General features: G+C 31.5%; 1 protein-coding gene across 2 annotated transcripts in view; it reads left to right on the forward strand.

The window, feature by feature from the left end:
• Dach1 (dachshund family transcription factor 1) overlaps nt 1-19714 on the forward strand; it is a 224981-nt gene that overhangs the window by 92870 nt on the left and 112397 nt on the right. Inside the window, exons 3-4 of one of the 2 annotated variants that reach the window (XM_015498812.2) lie at nt 9806-9961; nt 10405-10577. In XM_015498812.2, the coding sequence (XP_015354298.2) occupies nt 9806-9961; nt 10405-10577 (329 nt within the window). The remainder of the gene's footprint in view (nt 1-9805; nt 9962-10404; nt 10578-19714) is intronic. The other variant, XM_048801324.1, reaches the window with a different exon arrangement.

Genomic DNA, 19714 nt, shown 5'->3' on the forward strand with positions numbered 1-19714 from the left:
TTTGTTTTATTGTTTAGCAGTGTGTCTAGAGCACAGTTAAATTTTTATTGTTAAATGGTTCAAAGGTATTTATACCAACGTGCAAAATATACACTAATTTTTTTTGTCAAAGTAGCTCTTCCCAGAAAGGCTATAAAACAAAATTCCAAAACTTATCAAAGAGAAAATAATTTCTGTGAAGATCATTTTAATCAAGGGAAGTTCTTATATATTTGTTTTGAAAAAGCTTGTTTAGTGTAGCTTCTGAAATCTTTAAAAGTTACTCAGTACAACTTACTTTAATTAAGAGTAACATTTGCTGTAAATTTAGCAAGATGTATTTACACAGGTGACCATAATTCTTAAAGCAGGCACAACAAAATGGAAGCAGAACTGTTGACAGTAGTTCTGGCTTTCCCTCCAATAAGGATCTGAGAGAATATGTATGATAGAATCAGAAAAAAAAGTAGAAATGGCATAGTATTTTAATAGTGGAAGAAATATTGAAAGTATAACAGATTTTATAATCACAAAGGGAAATAACAGTTTTTTATTAAGGAGAGTGATTAATAGGCATATTTCTCTTTACATTGAAGATATTTAAAATTCAATAGCTTTATGACTATTATTACCAGATAATGGTAATTTAGATAGATGTTAGTTTTTTAAATTGAAGGTTTGATTAAATTTCTGATTTTTTGTTTGACCATTTAAAAGTATGCTAATTTCATGACTCATCATTTGTGTTTTCACTAAGTATTAGCCTTTTACAGGTTGATGTTAGAATAAAAAATATTGGAGAAAAGAAAAACAAAACATATGTGACCAATTTTGTGAAAAACCACCTTGAAGGTTTTTATTTTAAATGAACTTAAAAGCTACTTCTAGGTTTGATTCTTGACATTTAATCATTATGTGACTTTAGGTAGCATACTTCCTTATATTCTTCATTGTTCACATTACATGTGTAATAGTTACACTAGATAATTTTTAAATAGAAACGAATAAGGATGATTAAATTTCACTTTATAGTGACCTATGAGTGTTGATATTGTCAGAAAATCAATCCTAATTTAAAAATTTTTTCTAATCATTTTGCTTATTTCAATTCACATTGTAATAGAAATCTACCAAAGACTACTATAACCATTTATTCTTGTGATAAAAATTAGTGCTTATCTTTAATTCCCAAATTGCAGTATGTAGGTAAAAATGAAATTATCTATATTACTCCTAATCTTCCTAAGTGTTTTTCCTTTTGCCAGCAACCAAAATTTTATTGGTCATTTTGACCTTGAAAACCTCCTCCCCTGCTTGCACATGAAAAACGGATGAGGATGAAAAGTGCTTGAACAGAATGTCCTCACTGTGCATAATAGAAAGTATGGGAAGAATGAGACAGCTTCATATAAACAGCCGCTTTCAACAAGCCTGCCACCTGCATGTAATCTATACCATAGTACAATATTATTTATTATATATATATCATATAACATGTAACTTCTCTGTTATATGCAGTCCCTCTAAAGCCACCTCTCTCCATAATATTCATAAGAGGAAGAACTTTTAATGACCGGATATCATGAGTATTATATTACAGGTTGAGCTACTATACCATTTCAGATTATGCTTAGTTGTGAATATTTGCTTTTTCCCCCCTCTGTTTAAACAGTCTACCTTAAATAGCAGTTAGGATTATTGTCTTTAAATCTAGTCATAAAGTTATACATTGATTTGTTCAGTATTGAGGGCTGAAAATATGCCAGGCATTTGTGTATTCATATTGATTATGTTATTTAAAAGAACATTTATTTGAGAATAAATGGAGAGACATTAATATTATTAAATGGATTAACAAGCTCTTTTGATGAGAATTTATTTTAACTTGCATAACTTTTATTACATTTTGGAAGTCATACACCAATATTTGCTTACTCTTGCCCAGCTCCTCCAGATTTTTATTTTTTAAAAAAACTATTCAGACTGGCTTACTAGAGACTTGTGTGGATTATTGTAAAAATACTTTTATTTTTTCATAGTATCTTAGCACATCATGACTTGGTCTACACTTAAGAACTCATGATTTTCAAATCTTCCTCTCTGAGCATCTGCTTTTCTTCCAAATTTTAGTCCCATATTTCCAACCAACAATTGTCAATCTCTACCAAGTTCTGTCAAATTTATTTTCAAAATGTCAAACTCATGTACTCTTCTTTATCTTCTCGATCTTCCATTCCAGTAAAGATGTAACTGTGTAAATACATGCTGAATTTGTGTATCTCTTTACCATGCTACAAGTTGATCTGTAACAGAGGTCATATCTTATTTTGGAATGCACATTGATGTTTACCACACATGAATATCAAAACTGATCTCGGTTTGTAGCTCTCAGCTCAAAACCTGACTGAAAGTTTTTTCTTGTTAGATGTTGGGGATAATATAACAGCAAAAGAGACATAGGCCTGACTATGTGGAGCTTACCTTAAGCCAAAATAATTTGGAGCTTTTCCCCTACCAATGGGAAACTATTGAAAACCTCTAAGCAAGGGAGTAAAAGAGTAAGATTTTTTTTTTTTAAGTAACAATGGTCCTTGAAACAGATTACAACAGCTGAGATAGAAACAGTAGAGATAAATTACATAGATGGAATCAACAGGACATGAAAAGCAATTGGATATTGGTGGTGCACAGTAAGAAGGAAAAGATAAGGATGATTCCTATCTTTGTGGCTTATACAACCAGCTGGTAATGTTATTCTTTGAGGATAAACAGGACTGTAGAGGAGATAATTTAACACTGAGATTCATACATGCAAGAAATATCAATATAGTCCCCATAAGCATGCTATCCCATCTATGAGAATTTTATGCTTTTTGGACAATAACAATTTTGCCTCAAATTTTTTTTTCGTTTCAACATGAATATAATTGAAATTGAAAACACTATGAATTTATGGAGATTAAAACTCTATAATTGACCATAGTCAACAGTCATACATGAATATGAATTAATGTTGTACACCTTGAAATTGATTACTATCAGTATAGAAAGTATACCTTGAAATTTTATTTAAGGTGATTGTGAATCTATAGGGAAATTACAAAATCCTCAGAAGAAATTCTAGTTCATTTGTTTGCCTAATGAAAAATAATCTAATGAGTTAAAGTGGGAGAAGGTGGAAATTCATGGATGCCAGTAATGAGAAAGACTAAAAGATATAAAAGTTGCATAGATACATTATACAAAGCTACTTTTAATAACTGTATGATTATACTTGAGTTTGGAAAGCTTGAATATGTACCCGGGATGGTCATTTATACATTGTCCACTGTCTGTGATAGAATTATTTTTAAACTGTAAAAATTAAAGAATCAGTTTTCAAGATTTTTTTTATTGAATAAAATAATTTGTCCGCTGATTGCTAATAGGTTATATCCATATTAATAAGACATTTCAATATGGAGTCAATGCAAACTAATCTGGCTAGTATTTCCTTCCCTATGCTGGCTCTCGTACAACTATTTACTTGGTTCAAGCCTGAGTTTATTTGCTTTGTTTTGTTTTGGGGATCTGTTTTACCTGGTTAACACTTAGAGTATAGTGCTAATGAGTCCAAAGACAAAGGCAGCATCAAAAAGCAAAGTATTTTCTGATATAATTATCTCTTTCTTCTACACATATAGTATTTAACCTTTTATCCTTATAATAATAGCTCTATTTCTTTTAAGTTGCATCAAAACTTTCTGGAATTTGATAGGAAATAAGGGAAAGTATGTAAAGTATTGCATTGTATGTAAAGTAATTCATCCTAAATTATTTCATGAGTTCAAAATCAAAGCTATTTAAAATTGAAACTAGTATTTAAGTATCCTAATGCTGCTCTTGTTTTCCATAATTCTCCAAAGATTCACAGGATTAAAAAATAAAGAAAGAAAAATATAATAGTGTCTGCCTACATTTTAATTATCTTTCTAATATATTGCATCTGGCATTTAGTCATTTGAATGTTGGCTCTGATTTTACTATCTGCTTTCTAGTCTTTTAAGTTCAACAATACTTAGCTATGGTAAATAATATTCAAGCAAACTTTTAAAGTAAGCTGTTTGAGTTTCCATTATTTTATGTCACTTTGTACAGTGTGTCAATTTATTGCTTCTTTCAACAACACTATGGAGTAAATAGAATAATAGAAACATCTCAAATAGGAGAAGAAATTTAAGTTAGCAGATTTAGGTTAGCCAAGTGATAATGAGTCAAAGCCTCCTAAGAGCACCTGTATGTTATTATCACCATTATATGGAAAATAAAATAGTTCATAATTCAAGAGAAAACATCACAAGCTAAAATAGATTTCCCCTTATACAGGCATAATTTCAAATTCCTAGTTATCAAATAGCTGACACTCAGGTAGCACAGAGTAACAATTAGTTAATGATAGCAAAAGAAACTACATCTAATTATGGCTTAGAAAGTAACATATTTACCTAAATGATATATTTATCATTTATATGGAATCATTCCATATCATTTATATGGAATGGCTATAAATCCTGACAGTACTATTCTTTACTTCCAAGAAAAAAATAATTTCATCAAAAGTTAAATGAAGTAATATTGGTTATATGACAGCAAAGCAGTTGTGTTTCCCCCAAAACTTCCAAATCAAAGATATTTGTGCAAATATAAATTTTAGTGTTTAGATTTGGTTTACTCTGTGGGTATTATTTTATGATACCAAACAAGAGGCACTTTATAGGTTTTCTTTGCTAAGACATTTAACTTAATTAATCAGGGTCACAATTAAAAACGTTCCAGTTTAGATGGGGTTTTAGCTCAGACATAGAACACACAAGGCCTTGGGATCGACCCCCAGCACCAAAAAAACAAAGGCAAAAACAGTAACAAAAATGTTCTATTTTAGATTGTGCCCCTAATATACCTCTAAACATTACATGGTAATTTTAAAATACATATATAACTCCTACATGTCAATTAAAAATTAAATTAAATTAAAAATTTAAAAAGATTTCTTCTTTCCATAATGTATATAAAATAGTTTCTGAAATCTAACCAAAACTCCAGATTTCTCCATTTGTATTTGCTAAAGAAGCTCTGCTGAGCTCAGCTAGTTAAGAAAAAAAATTAAAAAACAAAAATAAAATTAAAAACTATGTTATATATTTCATGAAATGCCTGTTTATTATGTTTATGTGAAACACTAGTGTTGCCGATGACATTTTGTATCACGTTTTTATTAGGTTGCAATCAATCCACTAAAAGATTACTTATTTATTCTCATCTACCTCTGAAGTAACAGCTGAATGTCCATAGCACCTGTGACTAGTACTTGCTTTTACTTAGTTGTCTTGTTTCCATTGTTAAGATGGAGTTGACATTCTTCTAAGTGGTCTCCAATGGTATGGAGCAAGTGCCCACTCTTGCCGTCATTTTCATTGTAAACAAATCTTGACAATGTCAGGTTCCTGTCACAATCTATCAGTGTCACTCACTAAGCAGTGGTGTGACCGTTAGTCCCTTTGAGATTTGCCTCCTTTATCAGGGTCAGCCTGTGGGAAAATCAGAATGACTAGTTACATGTCACCTAGGCATAAAGGATAATAATATTTTAGTATAATTTTATTATTTTAATGCATGCTGATTTAAAAGGAATTATATTTATAGGTCACTCTGATTTTTTATTTGCTTCTCTTATTTACATTCTATCCAAAACTCATTTAAAAAATAGTTTGGATTTCTCTTTTAGAACCAATCCTTGTCAGATATATTTAAAAATGAGATAAATCAATTAAAAAAGTAGATACTTATAATGCAGTAAAAAACTTTTTACATTTTTAATAAAGAGATCTAACAATATTCTTCCCTAAAACTGTTTTCTTTTCTGCCTAAAAATTGTGCTTCAAAAAATCAAATATATCATCTTTTTTATTATTATCTCTACATTCAATCATTTTTAAAATTTTTATTCATAGAAAACATTGTTCTTTGAACTTCTATCTAAATAACATAGAGCTTGTTAATTTGGGAAATAATATATCCTTTCACTTATTTCAATTTACATGTAAGAATTAATTATAAAAAATTTATTTTTATAATGTCATATTTCTTGTAGATTCTGTTTAATAGGTTATGTAATAGGATATTGAAAATAATTTTTCTGTAGTCTACCGTATAATGAATAAAAGGGTTCAGTTATTTCTCATTTCAAAGACAATCAAAAAAGATCAATGCTCAGCCAAACCAGAATTGTTATCTTAACTATTACTCCAGACTCCATGAATACTGTCTTCCTGTTTATCAGAGGGGACTGCCACAGGGAAGGGGGATTTGAAGAAGTCGTTTTAATGAAGAGACAACATCTAACAGGTAGGGCCATGGCTTGTTAATCTCTGTTCAAGCATGCTTCCATATTACCAAGGTAAAGGGAGTGAAGTTCCAAGATAATTACTCAAGGACTGAAGATGCTTACACCTTATTTCATAGCTGTATTTCTACTTTGTAGTAAACTGTGGATTTGTTTTTGTTACGTATTTCAGCGGTATTGAGGAGAAGTAGAAAGGTGGAAAGAAAGAACATCACCATATCCAGAGGACCAACATCAGAAGAAAGTCTTTACTATCAATAGGTAGTTGAACGTTAAGGAGCTTAGAAGTGCACAAAACTGGTGATTTCCATTGTCAGGATCTTGTGCCATTAGAAGGTTCCCCAGCAGGCCCCACTGAAAGCACCAGACATTGCCCCCGAGGAGATGCTTAGTATTTAGGCACCTGTTAATGCAAGATGTCAATAGCCTATTAGGCATAGGCACATGAATTGCAGTGCCGGGAGAATTTAAGCAGGAACTAGTTGGGCAAGAACTATTTTCAAGCTACCCAGAAAGAGAAGAGGAACATAAGCTAGACAAAAGTCTCATTTGTTCCTAAGTTCTAGAAAGGGTCAATGCTGATAGTGAGGAAGTGGAATGAATTGATTATACTCAAAATCTGCCCAAGGCTGCTAAAGTACAGAAAAGGGAAGCTTGCAAAGAGTATTTGAAGTCAGTAATTAAAGGAAAAATAAAGCCATTTTATATTTGTAACCTATCAGCTCTGACTGTTCAAATATCAGGTTATCCTTATAGTAAAGATAGCTTTCAAAATTGAGGTGTATGTTTTCTGTATTTAAAGTCTCTCCTATCATCAAATAATGTGTTACAAAGTACAGGTAAAATACAAAAAGAGAGCAAATTAATGAAAACTGTCTGAGCCCATAAAAAGGCTAATAAAGTTCACCAAACTTTTTCATTTCTTAGACACTATGTTTTTTTAATAATATTGATAGACTGCTGATATTAGGGTTCTATCAGGTTCATCTTTTTATTTCACTGTAAAGTTGAAGAAGTAGTGTGGTTCCATATAAGAATTGAAGAAGAAAAAGGAATCAGTTCTTTTCTATCTTCCTCTGCCAAATCTTTGAAAGTTTTAAATTTATTGATCCTGCTGCTGTCCCTGAAAGTCATAGTAGTTAACCTTAATCTTAAAGGTATGTTCATGTGCATGTATGTGTTTGTGTGTAGGCAAAGTACATATATATTAGCTTATATTGTGATAAATATTGGCTTAAACTAAAACACTTGGAATCATACATTTAATAATGATGGGCATGTCTTATTCTGAAGTAGCCTATTTTCATTCCTTATTTATTCATGCTAATAGAGGAGAAGGATGTTATAAATAATGCAGAAATCACAGATGACTTGGTTAATATATTGTATATTTTTCATCAGATTTAGTTTCTTAATTGTTTGCTCTATTTATTACCCAAATGAGCTAACATCATGAGTATTTAACAAATGATGCTTGGTGGAGAAAGCTAAGAGCAAAAATTCTAGGTAGTGAGAAATCCATTCTAGTATTAGAGAATTGCTATAGAAAATTCATCTATCAATTATTGATATTTAACCAAACAGAGAGGACCAATATACTGTGATACAAAAGAGATATGAAGCTGGAGGCAGTGGTGCACGCCTGTAATCCCAGCGGCTCAGGAGGTTGAGACAGGAGAAACATGAGTTCAAAGCCAGCCTCAGCAATGGCGAGTCACAGTCTCTGTCTCTAAATAAGGCTGGGGATGTGGCTCAGTGGCCAAGTACTCCTGAGTTCAATCTCTGGTACCCCCCCCAAAAAAGAATAATTAAATCAGAAATTTATCTTGATATTTTACATCTTAAATTTACATCTCAAGTTTAACAGGTTTTATGGATTAAATATGTAATTGAAAAAGTTTGCACATGCTTTGGTAAAGGCAGTGTAAAGTGAAGATATTTAAGATGTTTTATCATAATACTCTTGACATTAGACATTTGGAAAATTCATATATGTATAGTTTTGCATGTTTGACTGCTGTAAGTGTCAAAAAGTGATGAGTAGAGGACCAAGGTGTATAAATTGGTGAATATTAAAGTGAATCTTTATATAACAGTGTAGGAGTGTAGGAGCAGGCTGGAGAAATTTCTTTTATGTGAGTCATTTCTGTATAAAGCTATAAACCTTTTTTTAAACCGAAAGCTGTCATGGTTTCTTGTAAAATAATAAAGATAATAAAGATATCCATTTTAATTGATTCTTTTCATTGTTTAATAAAATTGCTTTGTTTGATTGCTGAAGAATTTGAATTGAGTTTTCATTACCCACTTCTGAACAATTTACTCTAAGATCCAGACAGTATTGAGCTAATGAGTTTGAATTTATATTGAACCTTAACTGTCTTCATGAAGTACATGGAAGAAAATCATGGCAGTAACTAAATATTCTTCATTAAAAACTATGTCATAGAGATTTTACAATGAGTCTTTCAGTAGAGCTAAAGCATTAAATTGGAGTTTTACCAATTTTGCTGTTTCCTTACATATTATGTGAAAATATGATTTCTTCATTCTTTTAAGAAATAAAGGTCTCATAAGCTGACAGGGATATTACTAAAAATTTTTAAGTGGCAAGTTTATGTATTTAACAGATTCTATCAAGGAATAAATTATTAATTTAATTTGAGGACACGTATGAATTGAAATGGTTTACAAGCACCTTCCAAGAAATGTTCCACTAAAGTGTTTCAACATTTTACTTTTACTTTATGTATGTATTGTATGTATGTATTTATTTATTTTGCAGTATTAAGAATTACACCTAGGGACTCCTTGCATGCTAGGCAAGTGCACTACCACTGAGCTATAATCATAACCCTCATGATGTTTTTATAGCTAAAACATTGCAGCCCATCTTGAAATGGTAACCTGCAAATGCATGATGACATTGTCATAATAATAAATTTGTTTCTCTGTATTTGAAACTAAATGATGTGTTTATTCACACATAACAAATGTTTTGCTTTGACATGTTTGTCTTTCATTAAGCCACCTTTTGTGTTCTATATATAATGTCTAAGTTAGGCACTCAATGATTCTATTTTTAGCTTCATGGTAGAATTAAGTTAAGCATTTTAAATCTAAATGGTGAGTAGGATACTATTTACTACAAAAATAACTTTGCATTACATAACCATCAGGATACTTCAGTTCCAAGCAGTAACTATCTAGTTCTATAAGAGTCCCTTTAACATTAAATTTGATAGTCAAACAGAATTAAATTCCACATATAGGTTAAATGTTACAGAAGCATTGTTTTTCAAAAACTTGAGATCCTTATGTAAGAAATAAGAAAAGGAAAAATAAAATGCAGTGATATGCATTTTTTAAAACCTCATTTCAAAGTAGTTATTGGAATTTTGGGAATAATATCATATCCAAATAATTTATATTCATTCCCCACAGGCAGCAGTGATGGTTCTTGGGATAAGGAAACACTGTACTCCTCCCCATCCCAGGGATCTCAGGCTTCTGTTACCCATCCCCGCATGCCTGGAGTGTATAGCCTTCCACTTAGTCATCCTCTCAACCATCTTCAGCACAGCCACCTTCTGCCAAATGGTACGATGGCATTTTTTAGCAATAAAAATGACAGTTTAAAAAATGTTTAATTATTAGATAGTAAAACAGGGCTTTATAAATGGATATACTATATTTAGATAGCTGATGATAATAAGTTAAAGAAAACTCTAGTTCTTTCAAGATTTTAGACTGATCACAGGAATAATGTAGCAAAGAACTGACCATCTGTATAAAACACATGAAAATGGTAATATGATAAACCATGGCACCAAACTAGTTAGTTGAAAACCAATTTTCCTGAATGGTGAGTGGATATTGTCATGCATACAAAGAGGGACATATTTATTCTTTGACTGCTTTTATTATAATATATTTCAATTTTTAGTGATTCATGTCCATAATGATTTTAATAAGTGTGATATGCCACATTCCATGGTTTTACTTGGAATAGCACAATGATGATATATATGTATTTTTTATAGGACTGGAACTTCCTTTTATGATGATGCCCCATCCTCTAATTCCTGTAAGCCTACCTCCAGCGTCTGTCACCATGGCAATGAGCCAGATGAACCACCTCAGCACCATTGCAAACATGGCAGCGGCAGCACAAGTTCAGAGTCCTCCATCCAGAGTTGAGACATCTGTTATTAAGGTAATGGTTTTCTTGTTATATAATGTTGATAATAAGTCATTATGTCTTAATCTATTTTCTTATTCCATAAGTAAATGTCACCTCTAAAATCTAAGTGATAGTAAATAGGTTATGAGAAAAATCATTCATAATTAAGTAGCCCCATGGTTACAGTGTTTAGAGAGGCTTCAGTTAAGTTCTCTTAAGACAGACAACTTAGAACATTAAAACACAGAGTTCAAGTGTGTGTTTTTACTTGTAGGTGTGTATGTATGATGCATATAAGTATGTGATTTGTGCATGTAGTGTTATCAATCTTTAAGAATGGAGAATCAGACAACCAAAAGGATTAAAATCATCTATTTATTGACCTTGGGCCCGTAACTCAGTCTTTGTGATTTATTCAACATCTAAAAAATGGATAATATAATGTGGATGCATAAACTAAATGAAGTAATAAAGTTGAGTTATTGTAAATTTAAAAACATACTATGAGTGGAAATTAACATTATGGTTATGTAAACTTAATATTTGTGTGTATACATATACACAAACATATTTGCATGTGTGTGTACATATATATATATATATACATATATATATATATGTACACACACATACACACACACATATATAAATTTCCCTGCTTTATCTTTTTTTCTGTTATATATGTGTATAATTTAAGTATGTGTATATCTTATATGGGTATTGGGTATACATATATACATATAATTTTTTGTCCATTTCATTTTATAATGGGCATTTGTACTCGTTTATACCCAAATATTTTAATGGTCATTGTCAGATTTAGTGAAGAATAAGAAATAATACAAAAGAACATTAAGAATAGATTGTGGGGCTACAGTTGTAGCTCAGTGGTAGAGTGCTTGCCTAGCATGAGTGAGGCACAGGGTTCAATCCTTAGCACCATATAAAAGTAAATAAATAAAATAAATGTATAAAAATACAATAACATTATTTTAAAAACAGTAGATTGTGTTTGTAATCCCAGCTACTCAGGAGGTTGAGGAAAATTATTGCATGGTCAAGGCTAACCTGGGCAACTTAGTGGGATCCTGTCTCAAAATTAAATAAATGAATAAATAAATAAGGGCCAGGAGTGTAGTTCAGTAGCAGAGTGCTTGCCTGGAATGCAGGAAGCTCTGTGTGGAATTCCAAGCAATTACGAAAAAAAAAAAAAAAAATCATCAATCATCAATTTTTAATCTAAATAAAAAATACTTCTTGCTGCATAATCCTCATTTGACATAATAATCACATGTTTTTTTTCTGAATAAAATACACTTGAATTCAGGTTAGTCTTTGGAGCATGTCTTGTATTTTTCTTAAAAAAAAGGCCTTGTTACCACTTAAACAGAATGTTGATTAATATGCAAACAGAAATTTTTCTTATAAAAATGGCTCTGTAAAATAGATCCTTATATCAGTTTTTGAATGTAATTACTAGAGGAAAATCACAAAATGCATTATAGAAAACCAAAATCAATACTAAAAAATCTCTACCTGAGAACATGGCAGTGAAGACCAGCCATATCATTATTGGCCAAGGAATTGGCAAGAAAATTTCTTAAAACTCTTTTTTCTTTGGAATGACTTACAGGGTTCCTCTGTTACTAGGTGACTGGTTAATCAAGGTTATCACTAGATTATCTAATTCATGATAATTTTTGGTAATTGTTTTTACTGAGAATTTAAGATTCTAATTGGTTCATTCATTGTAGTTACTTAGAAGTTTTAGATGAGGGCAAAAATCTCCTAAGTGTTGTTCTTATTGTGTTTGTTGGCTATTTTAGCAAAATCTTAGTGCTTGTTAGGTATTACTTATAACATGTGATTATGCACATTTAAAAAAATTACCAATGAATATTTTAATTATCTTGTAATCATACATTTTTATACTTTTAAGTCTAAGTTTATTTGTAATCTTCCATTTAGGTAAGCTTTACATTAATATATAAAGCAAAATATAGGACAGAAAAGCAGATTTTAGTAGTTTAAAAAAATCATAATAGGTATAATATGTATCTTACTTATGACCTGTACATAATTTGGCCATGAGGTGATGGCTTATATGTTCCTTAATCCAAAAGCCACAAGGTACATCAGTAGACTTGTTTAATTTTATTTTTTAATATAAACACATTTTAAAAATATTCATGCTACATCTAATATTAATTAGAATATTTACATTGATAGGGGAGCACATTTTAATAAATCCTTGGTTGTCTAAGTTTAGGTAGGAGGAATTAAATTTTCCTGTGGAAGAATTTTACAAAGAAATCCAGGACTAGATTATTGGAAGTCAGCAACATTTTTGTGGTTTCCAATATTAAAGTTTAGGAATAGAGAGGAAGTAGGTACAGAAAAGGAAGGAAATATGCGAAAAAGGAATGGGAAAGTGAGGGAGCTTTTTATCTTAAAATATGTGCCAAAACCTATAAAATAATAGTGATATCCCATGTCCTATTTTCTTGGGACAAATATTTGCAGAAATTTGGCTATAGAACTTGGTTCTGTAAGATGTTCTGAATTAGAGAAGATAGGATAATGAAACAACCTCTTTTAATTTGTATGTGAGCAGACTTCATAGTTTAAGAAGTGTTTTAGTAAACCCACATGACATACATTGATTAAATTTAGTTTGGAGAAAGTTGTTATTTTTTCCCAAGGAAAACAGTTGATCCCTATGTCACAGTGAACAATTATTTGGTCCATGCTGATAATAGAATAGTGCCTGCAATTTGTTGGTCTGAGAATATTCTAGATTGGAAGGTTGATTGAAAGTGCAATGTTAAGTAATAAAGATTTTCTCCCATAACAGAAGAAATAGCTTCTGAAGAGAAAATAGAAATGTGAATGATATTCTATGTGGTAGATGTCCTTTTGGCAAAATCCACTTTTCTTCCACCATTTGTATGGCCCATTAATTACAAATGGTTTTACACTTTTAAGTGATTAAAAATGAAAAGATTCGAAAATCTTATGTATTTCAAATTTTAGTGCCCATAGATTTTTTAAAACATAGCTACACTTTTTAATTTACATAATGTCTATGGCTACTTTTACATACAAAAATAGAATCTGGTGAAGTATCTAGTAAACTATCTGGACCTTTACAGAACAGTTTGTTGATCACTGCATTAGACCTCTAAGAAATTTAAATTCATGTAAATCTTAGACTGTGGGTAAGTGATGCAGCTCAGACTAAATTCTCATACAATATAAAGCCATGTGTAAGACAAATTAAAAGCATTGAGTTTTTAATGTTGAAAAATTTAAATGCAGTGAAGAAAAGTAAACTAGATAGAGGAAGACCATACACTTTGACATTGCTATTTGCTCTAAATGCAAGCTTCCATGAGACAGTCTGTCAATATTGGACTTAGCTTTCTCTGACTGATTTTCTTTTCAGACTACTAGAAATATTTTAGCAAGATAATTTTAAGGAAGAAATGGACTGTTCTCTTTAGGTAATAATAATTTTAATTTTAATCCTTGATAATTAAATATCTATAGAGATATGTGAAATGATTATAAACTCTGTGCTAGTGTGCTATATGTTGGCAAGGCAGACTTAATTTTTACTGTTTAACACTAATAGAGTATGAAGAGACAGACATGAGACATTACATGTCATATAATACAGCTCCCTTGTAGTAGAGAAATAATTCCTACATCTTCTCCATCCATTTCTATTTTGTAGGATTCCAGTTCAATTTTTAGCAAATTCAAGAGAGAGGGAAATATATTCATTAATCACATCAAAATTTACTTCTCAATAGCTGCTACCTTTACTTTATTTCCCTCCTGTACTGGGGATTGAACCCAGGACCTTACACATGCTAGGCAAGCATTTCAACACAGAGCTGCATACCCAGCATCTCTCCCTGTTTCTGTAGTGCATTTTAATTATGCAGAATAATGTGTTTTATTGTGGTGTATTTATGCATGCACATAATATACTTTGATCATATCTACTCCCCCCTTACCTTTTGCCTGCCCCTCCCCTCCCCCAACCCTCCTTCACTAATAGTCTGCTACTTTCTACTTTCATGTTGTCTTTTTTTTCCCTTAGATATGAGGGAAAACATGCTAAAACTTTTGTTATTTCAGTAACATTATCATCTCTAGTTTTTTTCCATTGTCCTGAAAATGATGTGATTTCATTTGTCTTTGGGACTTAATAAACCTCCACTGTGAATCTATACCACATTTTCTTTATCCATTCATTCTTCAACAGGCACCTAGACTAATTTTATAACGTGGCTGCTGTGAATTGTGCTATGATAGACATGGATATGTAGTTATCTCCAAAGTATGCTGACTTTAATTAGGGTATATACCAAGGAGTAGTATAGAGAAGTCTTCCTTTATTTTAAGACAAGATCTCATTTAATTGCCCAGGCTGGCCTTGAACTTGCAAACCTCCTGCCTCAGAACCCCAAATAGCTTGGATTATAGGTGTGTACTACTGTGCCTGTCCCTACTTTTACATTTTAAAAGAAAGATGTCTACTAATTCTTCTTTGTTAAAAGCCATCTAAAGATTTAAGTCCTCTATTACACTTCAGTAGTGTGTTTATTTGCAAACCAATATTCCAGTGTCTGCCAAGTTTCTTGGTTGAATTCTTTTTTTCCCCCTTTGTAAAAGAGTCCTCTAGACCCATACAATACTCTAGAAATCAACTGACCAATGAAGAGACACTAGAAGTAATATAAACCTCAATTTAGACAATATCTATAAAATGTAGTCATAATTCCTAAAATTTTTTTTTGGTATTAGAATACTTAATTTGGCCTTTTTGACATAAATTTCTATTAAGCCAGGTTTTTTTTCTTCTTTTGCTTATGTTAGGGATTTGTGTTTATCCACAATTTTTTTTTTATTTCCAGTCACTTGAGTGGTTATAGATGTTTTTAAGTGTTAACATCCCAAACTATAATGTTAATGATATATGCCATCTTTGTATCATTTCCAAATTTTAAAAGAATGTTTTCCTTTATTACCTTAAATCATTGAGTAAAATAAGCGGTATATATCAAGCAATCAATTCCTTCTGTCATTAGAGAATTTGTTAATGGGTTTAAATGTTCTACTAATTGATTCTCTTTGGGTACCATTCATCAAGTAACCCCCAAACCTCTTGAATAAATCAATATTTTTCTCACTTTTCATTTTTACATCCACAATGATATCATGAGAACTTCGGGGGAAAAAGTTCCTGCCAAAATAGAAGTAAAATTGAAAAGAATAAAGACAGTATATTTAGTGGTTTAAAATGTTAATTCTGGAAAAAACACTTCATAGTTTCATATTATACCTTTACCACTACCTAATCCTGTGATTATAGACAAGTGATTGGATGTCTGTGATTTTTTTTTTCCTTTTCTGTAATACTATCTCATTAGGTTATTAGAATTGATTAAATCATCATTCATAAAATCTTTCAAAATCTCTACACCAACATTACCTTTAGCTTAGCACTAGTTTTGCTTTCCCTCCAAGTGTTTACAGTCACGTATTCTAGGATTTTGACAGGGATTCCTGTCAAGCTTATGATATACAGCCAGAAGGCTATAATGAGAACCCTTTCTTGCTCTTACCTCGCCTGTTCAACCCTCACCAAAATTTGTACTTTGCCTTTTTTAAATCAAGGACTTTTGGGATTGTAGTACATACTATACAAAATGCATTTTTAAGATTTCTCTTTTCTTCAGAGACAATGTAGGTTTGTTTTTGAGAAATTTGGCAACATTGAATGGATTTTACATTGTTGAATACACATCTTTTTTCTCATGGTATATTACAGAGTTCCCTGAAAATAGAGAACATAATGCAAGTTAGTGATTATCTTTGCTGAGCTTGTGTGTGTGTGTGTGTGTGTGTGTGTGTGAGAGAGAGAGAGAGAGGGAGAAACACTATGAAATTCTCAAAGAATTAAACACTGAAAAAACATTTAAAAATAGAATTTATGATTTTCCATCCTCTAATTCTTTCCTTTAAAATAGTTTCTTAAAATATTGCATTAGTATATAGGACTTTATTGTCATAAAGTTTAAAATGTGAAAGAAGCCAGGCTCAGCAATCCCAGTGGCTTGGGAGGCTGAGATAGGAGGATCATGAGTTTAAAGCTAACCTCAGCAAAAGTGAGGCACTAGGCAACTCAGTGAGACCCTGTCTCTAAATAAAATACAAAATAGGGCTGGGGATGTGGCTCAGTGGTAGAGTGCCCCTTAGTTCAATCCCTGGTATCCCCTTCCAAATGTGAAAAGAATATAAAAAGTAAAATCAGAGTGACATTCTTCTCAAAGTAGATTCAAATCTTAGACATCACATGCCTCATATTTGTTTTTAGTTACTGAATAGTTTATTCCTTGGATAAACATAAAAATCTCTAGATGTATACAAAACTTTTAGAAATAACTTTTTCAGAAAAATGATTGTGATAATTTTTACATGACCTTACAAAAATAGTTAAGTATGCTCTGTTTATATTTATTTAGGTATTGACATTAAATATGAAAAGAAAATGTAACAAAAAATATTACAACCACTAAGAATACATCAGTGTATTGAAACATACTACATATGTTTAGATTCATAAATTTAAAATAATTCTGAAAAAATGAACTTATCCTTCATCTTGGGAGAATTCTAAGGAATTGATTCTCTTAAAGGCCAATATATGTTTAAATAAAGGAAAAGTAAATGAACAAGAACACTCATTCTTCCTGCCTTTTCCATATAAACAATCTCTCAGGATAACCCAATAATTCACGTGAAAAACTTTATGTTCATAGAACTCTTCTAAAAAAAAATCAATGAGTAAGGAACGATAATATCTCCACATTGCAAGTCTTAATGAAGTGATGAATCTAGGCCATGATTATCAGTGGTGGTTGGCATCATAAAAGGCAACCAAGCAGACATTATACCTTCCTGATGGAAGCAGGCAACATCATCTATGAAACAGTCTTAATCCAAACAATTTGAATCAGGTCTCTAGTTTTAAATATGCAGGGAACTCAAGGGGCAGAGGAACACAGAATTAAACAGACCCATTATGGGAACTGCAGTTGAGATGTTCCTACTGGTGTTGGCCTCTGAGAACGTACACTCTGCCTTACTAGATAAAAAGCTGTCTGCAAGCATTTGCTTGGCTCAAAGGGACTGATACTAATGCATGTGTTGGCCTGGTTAGAATGTATCATTTTTCTCTTTCCACTCCTTTCTCTACTGTCTTCCCTTGGCTTCACCCTTTAATTAAGATCACCCTTATGTTTACATAAGGCTGAATCCTTAACTCCCGAGTCAAGAGTATGTTTTGCTGTTTAAAGTAACATATTACCATATAGTGTCCTGAAAAATCATAATCCTTTCTGAATTATCATACAAATATGATAATTGTATGATAATATCATACAAATATGATCCTGAAGCACGATCAAATATGGGCAAAAATATGATATAAAATTATTTTCAGGTATCCTATTAGTTCCATATTTAGTAAAATTAAATATTTCTTGTTTCATCATTAAAACAAATTTTTAAAATATTATAAATATTCCTTGGAGCCTCAATTTAAGACATTGAGTGGGAGAGTTTTAAGATGGTGACTGCCTGGTCTTCAACTACATATAAGAATGTTGGCATCATTCACTATGTCTCTTAAAAGTACTTTTTTGCCTTTTCCTTAATCTAGAATCCTAGTTCTACCATCCACCTTCTTTGTACATATTTACAGAGCAGAAGAATTTTTTTTTTCTTTTTTGGTACTGAAGATCAAACCCAAGGATGCTTAACCGTTGAGCCACATTCCTAGTTCTTTTAAAATATTTTATTTAGAGACAGGGTGTTTCTGAGTTGCTTAGGGCCTCACTAAATTGCTGAGGCTGGCTTTGAATTTGTGATCTTCTTGCCTCAGCATCCCAAGCCTTAGCATAGCATTATAGGCCTATGCTACCATGTCAGACCAAAGCAAGAGAATTTGAATATGACTCTTAACTGTTGTAAATAATTCTGTATTTTACTAACAACATTCACCAGTTTGTGATATGTGTTCAATGGGGAAGGAAGTTTTGTCAGTTTTGTTTACTTTTATAAAACCAGAGCCTAGAATCCTGCTTGGCATATACTAGGTGTTCAGTAAATGTTGTTGAATGAATGAATTTAAATGTGAGCTGTCCCAAAGTACAGGAGTTTGGGTTAAATATGAATAAAGTACTGCTCAACTGTATCAATTTTGTGAATTAATAAGTTATATCAAAAATAACTCATGTCTCCCTACTTCTATATCATTTTCAATAAAGTAACCTCTAACCAAAACACATAAAGAATTTAAAAGAGCAGTCAGGTGTAGTGGTGAAAGCCTGTAATTCCAGCAGCTCAGGAGGCTGAGGCAGGTGTATCATAAATTCAAAGCCAGCATCAGCAACTGAGTGAGATACTGTCTCGAAATTTAAAATAAACAACAGACTGGGGAAGTGTCTCAGTAGTTAAGCACCCCTAGATTCAATATTAAAAAGAAAAAAAATAAGAAGGAAGAACAAAAGAATTTAAAAGTGCAAAATAAATTGAGTCCATGGAAATAGTTCTTTATTTAGAAAAATGAGTTGTGATCATACTTGCTCCTCTAAGAAAATATTTTACTTTGATAAAATATAATGTATATTTTTCTTCTAGAAAGGAGGCTGGTGAGATGATGTCATTTTTAAAATGTTTAATCAGATGTGTGTACTATTGAATATTTTATACTTTTTAAAATTTAAATATTCTATTTTTTAATTCCACCTTTGATTCTGAATTATCTTGTTCTACCCAGAAGCAATACGCAGCTTTTCCTTTATTGTTATTCTGTTACCATTAGTTTATTAGTATGACCTTTTTTTCCGTGAAAGAGTACTCCTCTTAAATTTTCATTTATTATTGTGGCCAGTTTTATAAAGATGGAACATTGCAAAAGATTGTGTTTTATTGATTGGTGGAGTTGATGCAGGACTATAAAGCAGTGTGTTGAAGTATTAAATTAAATATTCTTCCTCTCTGCTCTACTTCAGGCCCATCTTAGAGGTTAAAGGGCATTACACAAATGAAATGATAAATCTAGTTTACATAGTTTCCCTATAGACATTGAACTA

The sequence above is a fragment of the Marmota marmota genome, unplaced genomic scaffold (assembly GCF_001458135.2).
Source record: "Marmota marmota marmota unplaced genomic scaffold, marMar, whole genome shotgun sequence".
NCBI classification, from domain to species: Eukaryota; Metazoa; Chordata; class Mammalia; order Rodentia; family Sciuridae; genus Marmota; species Marmota marmota.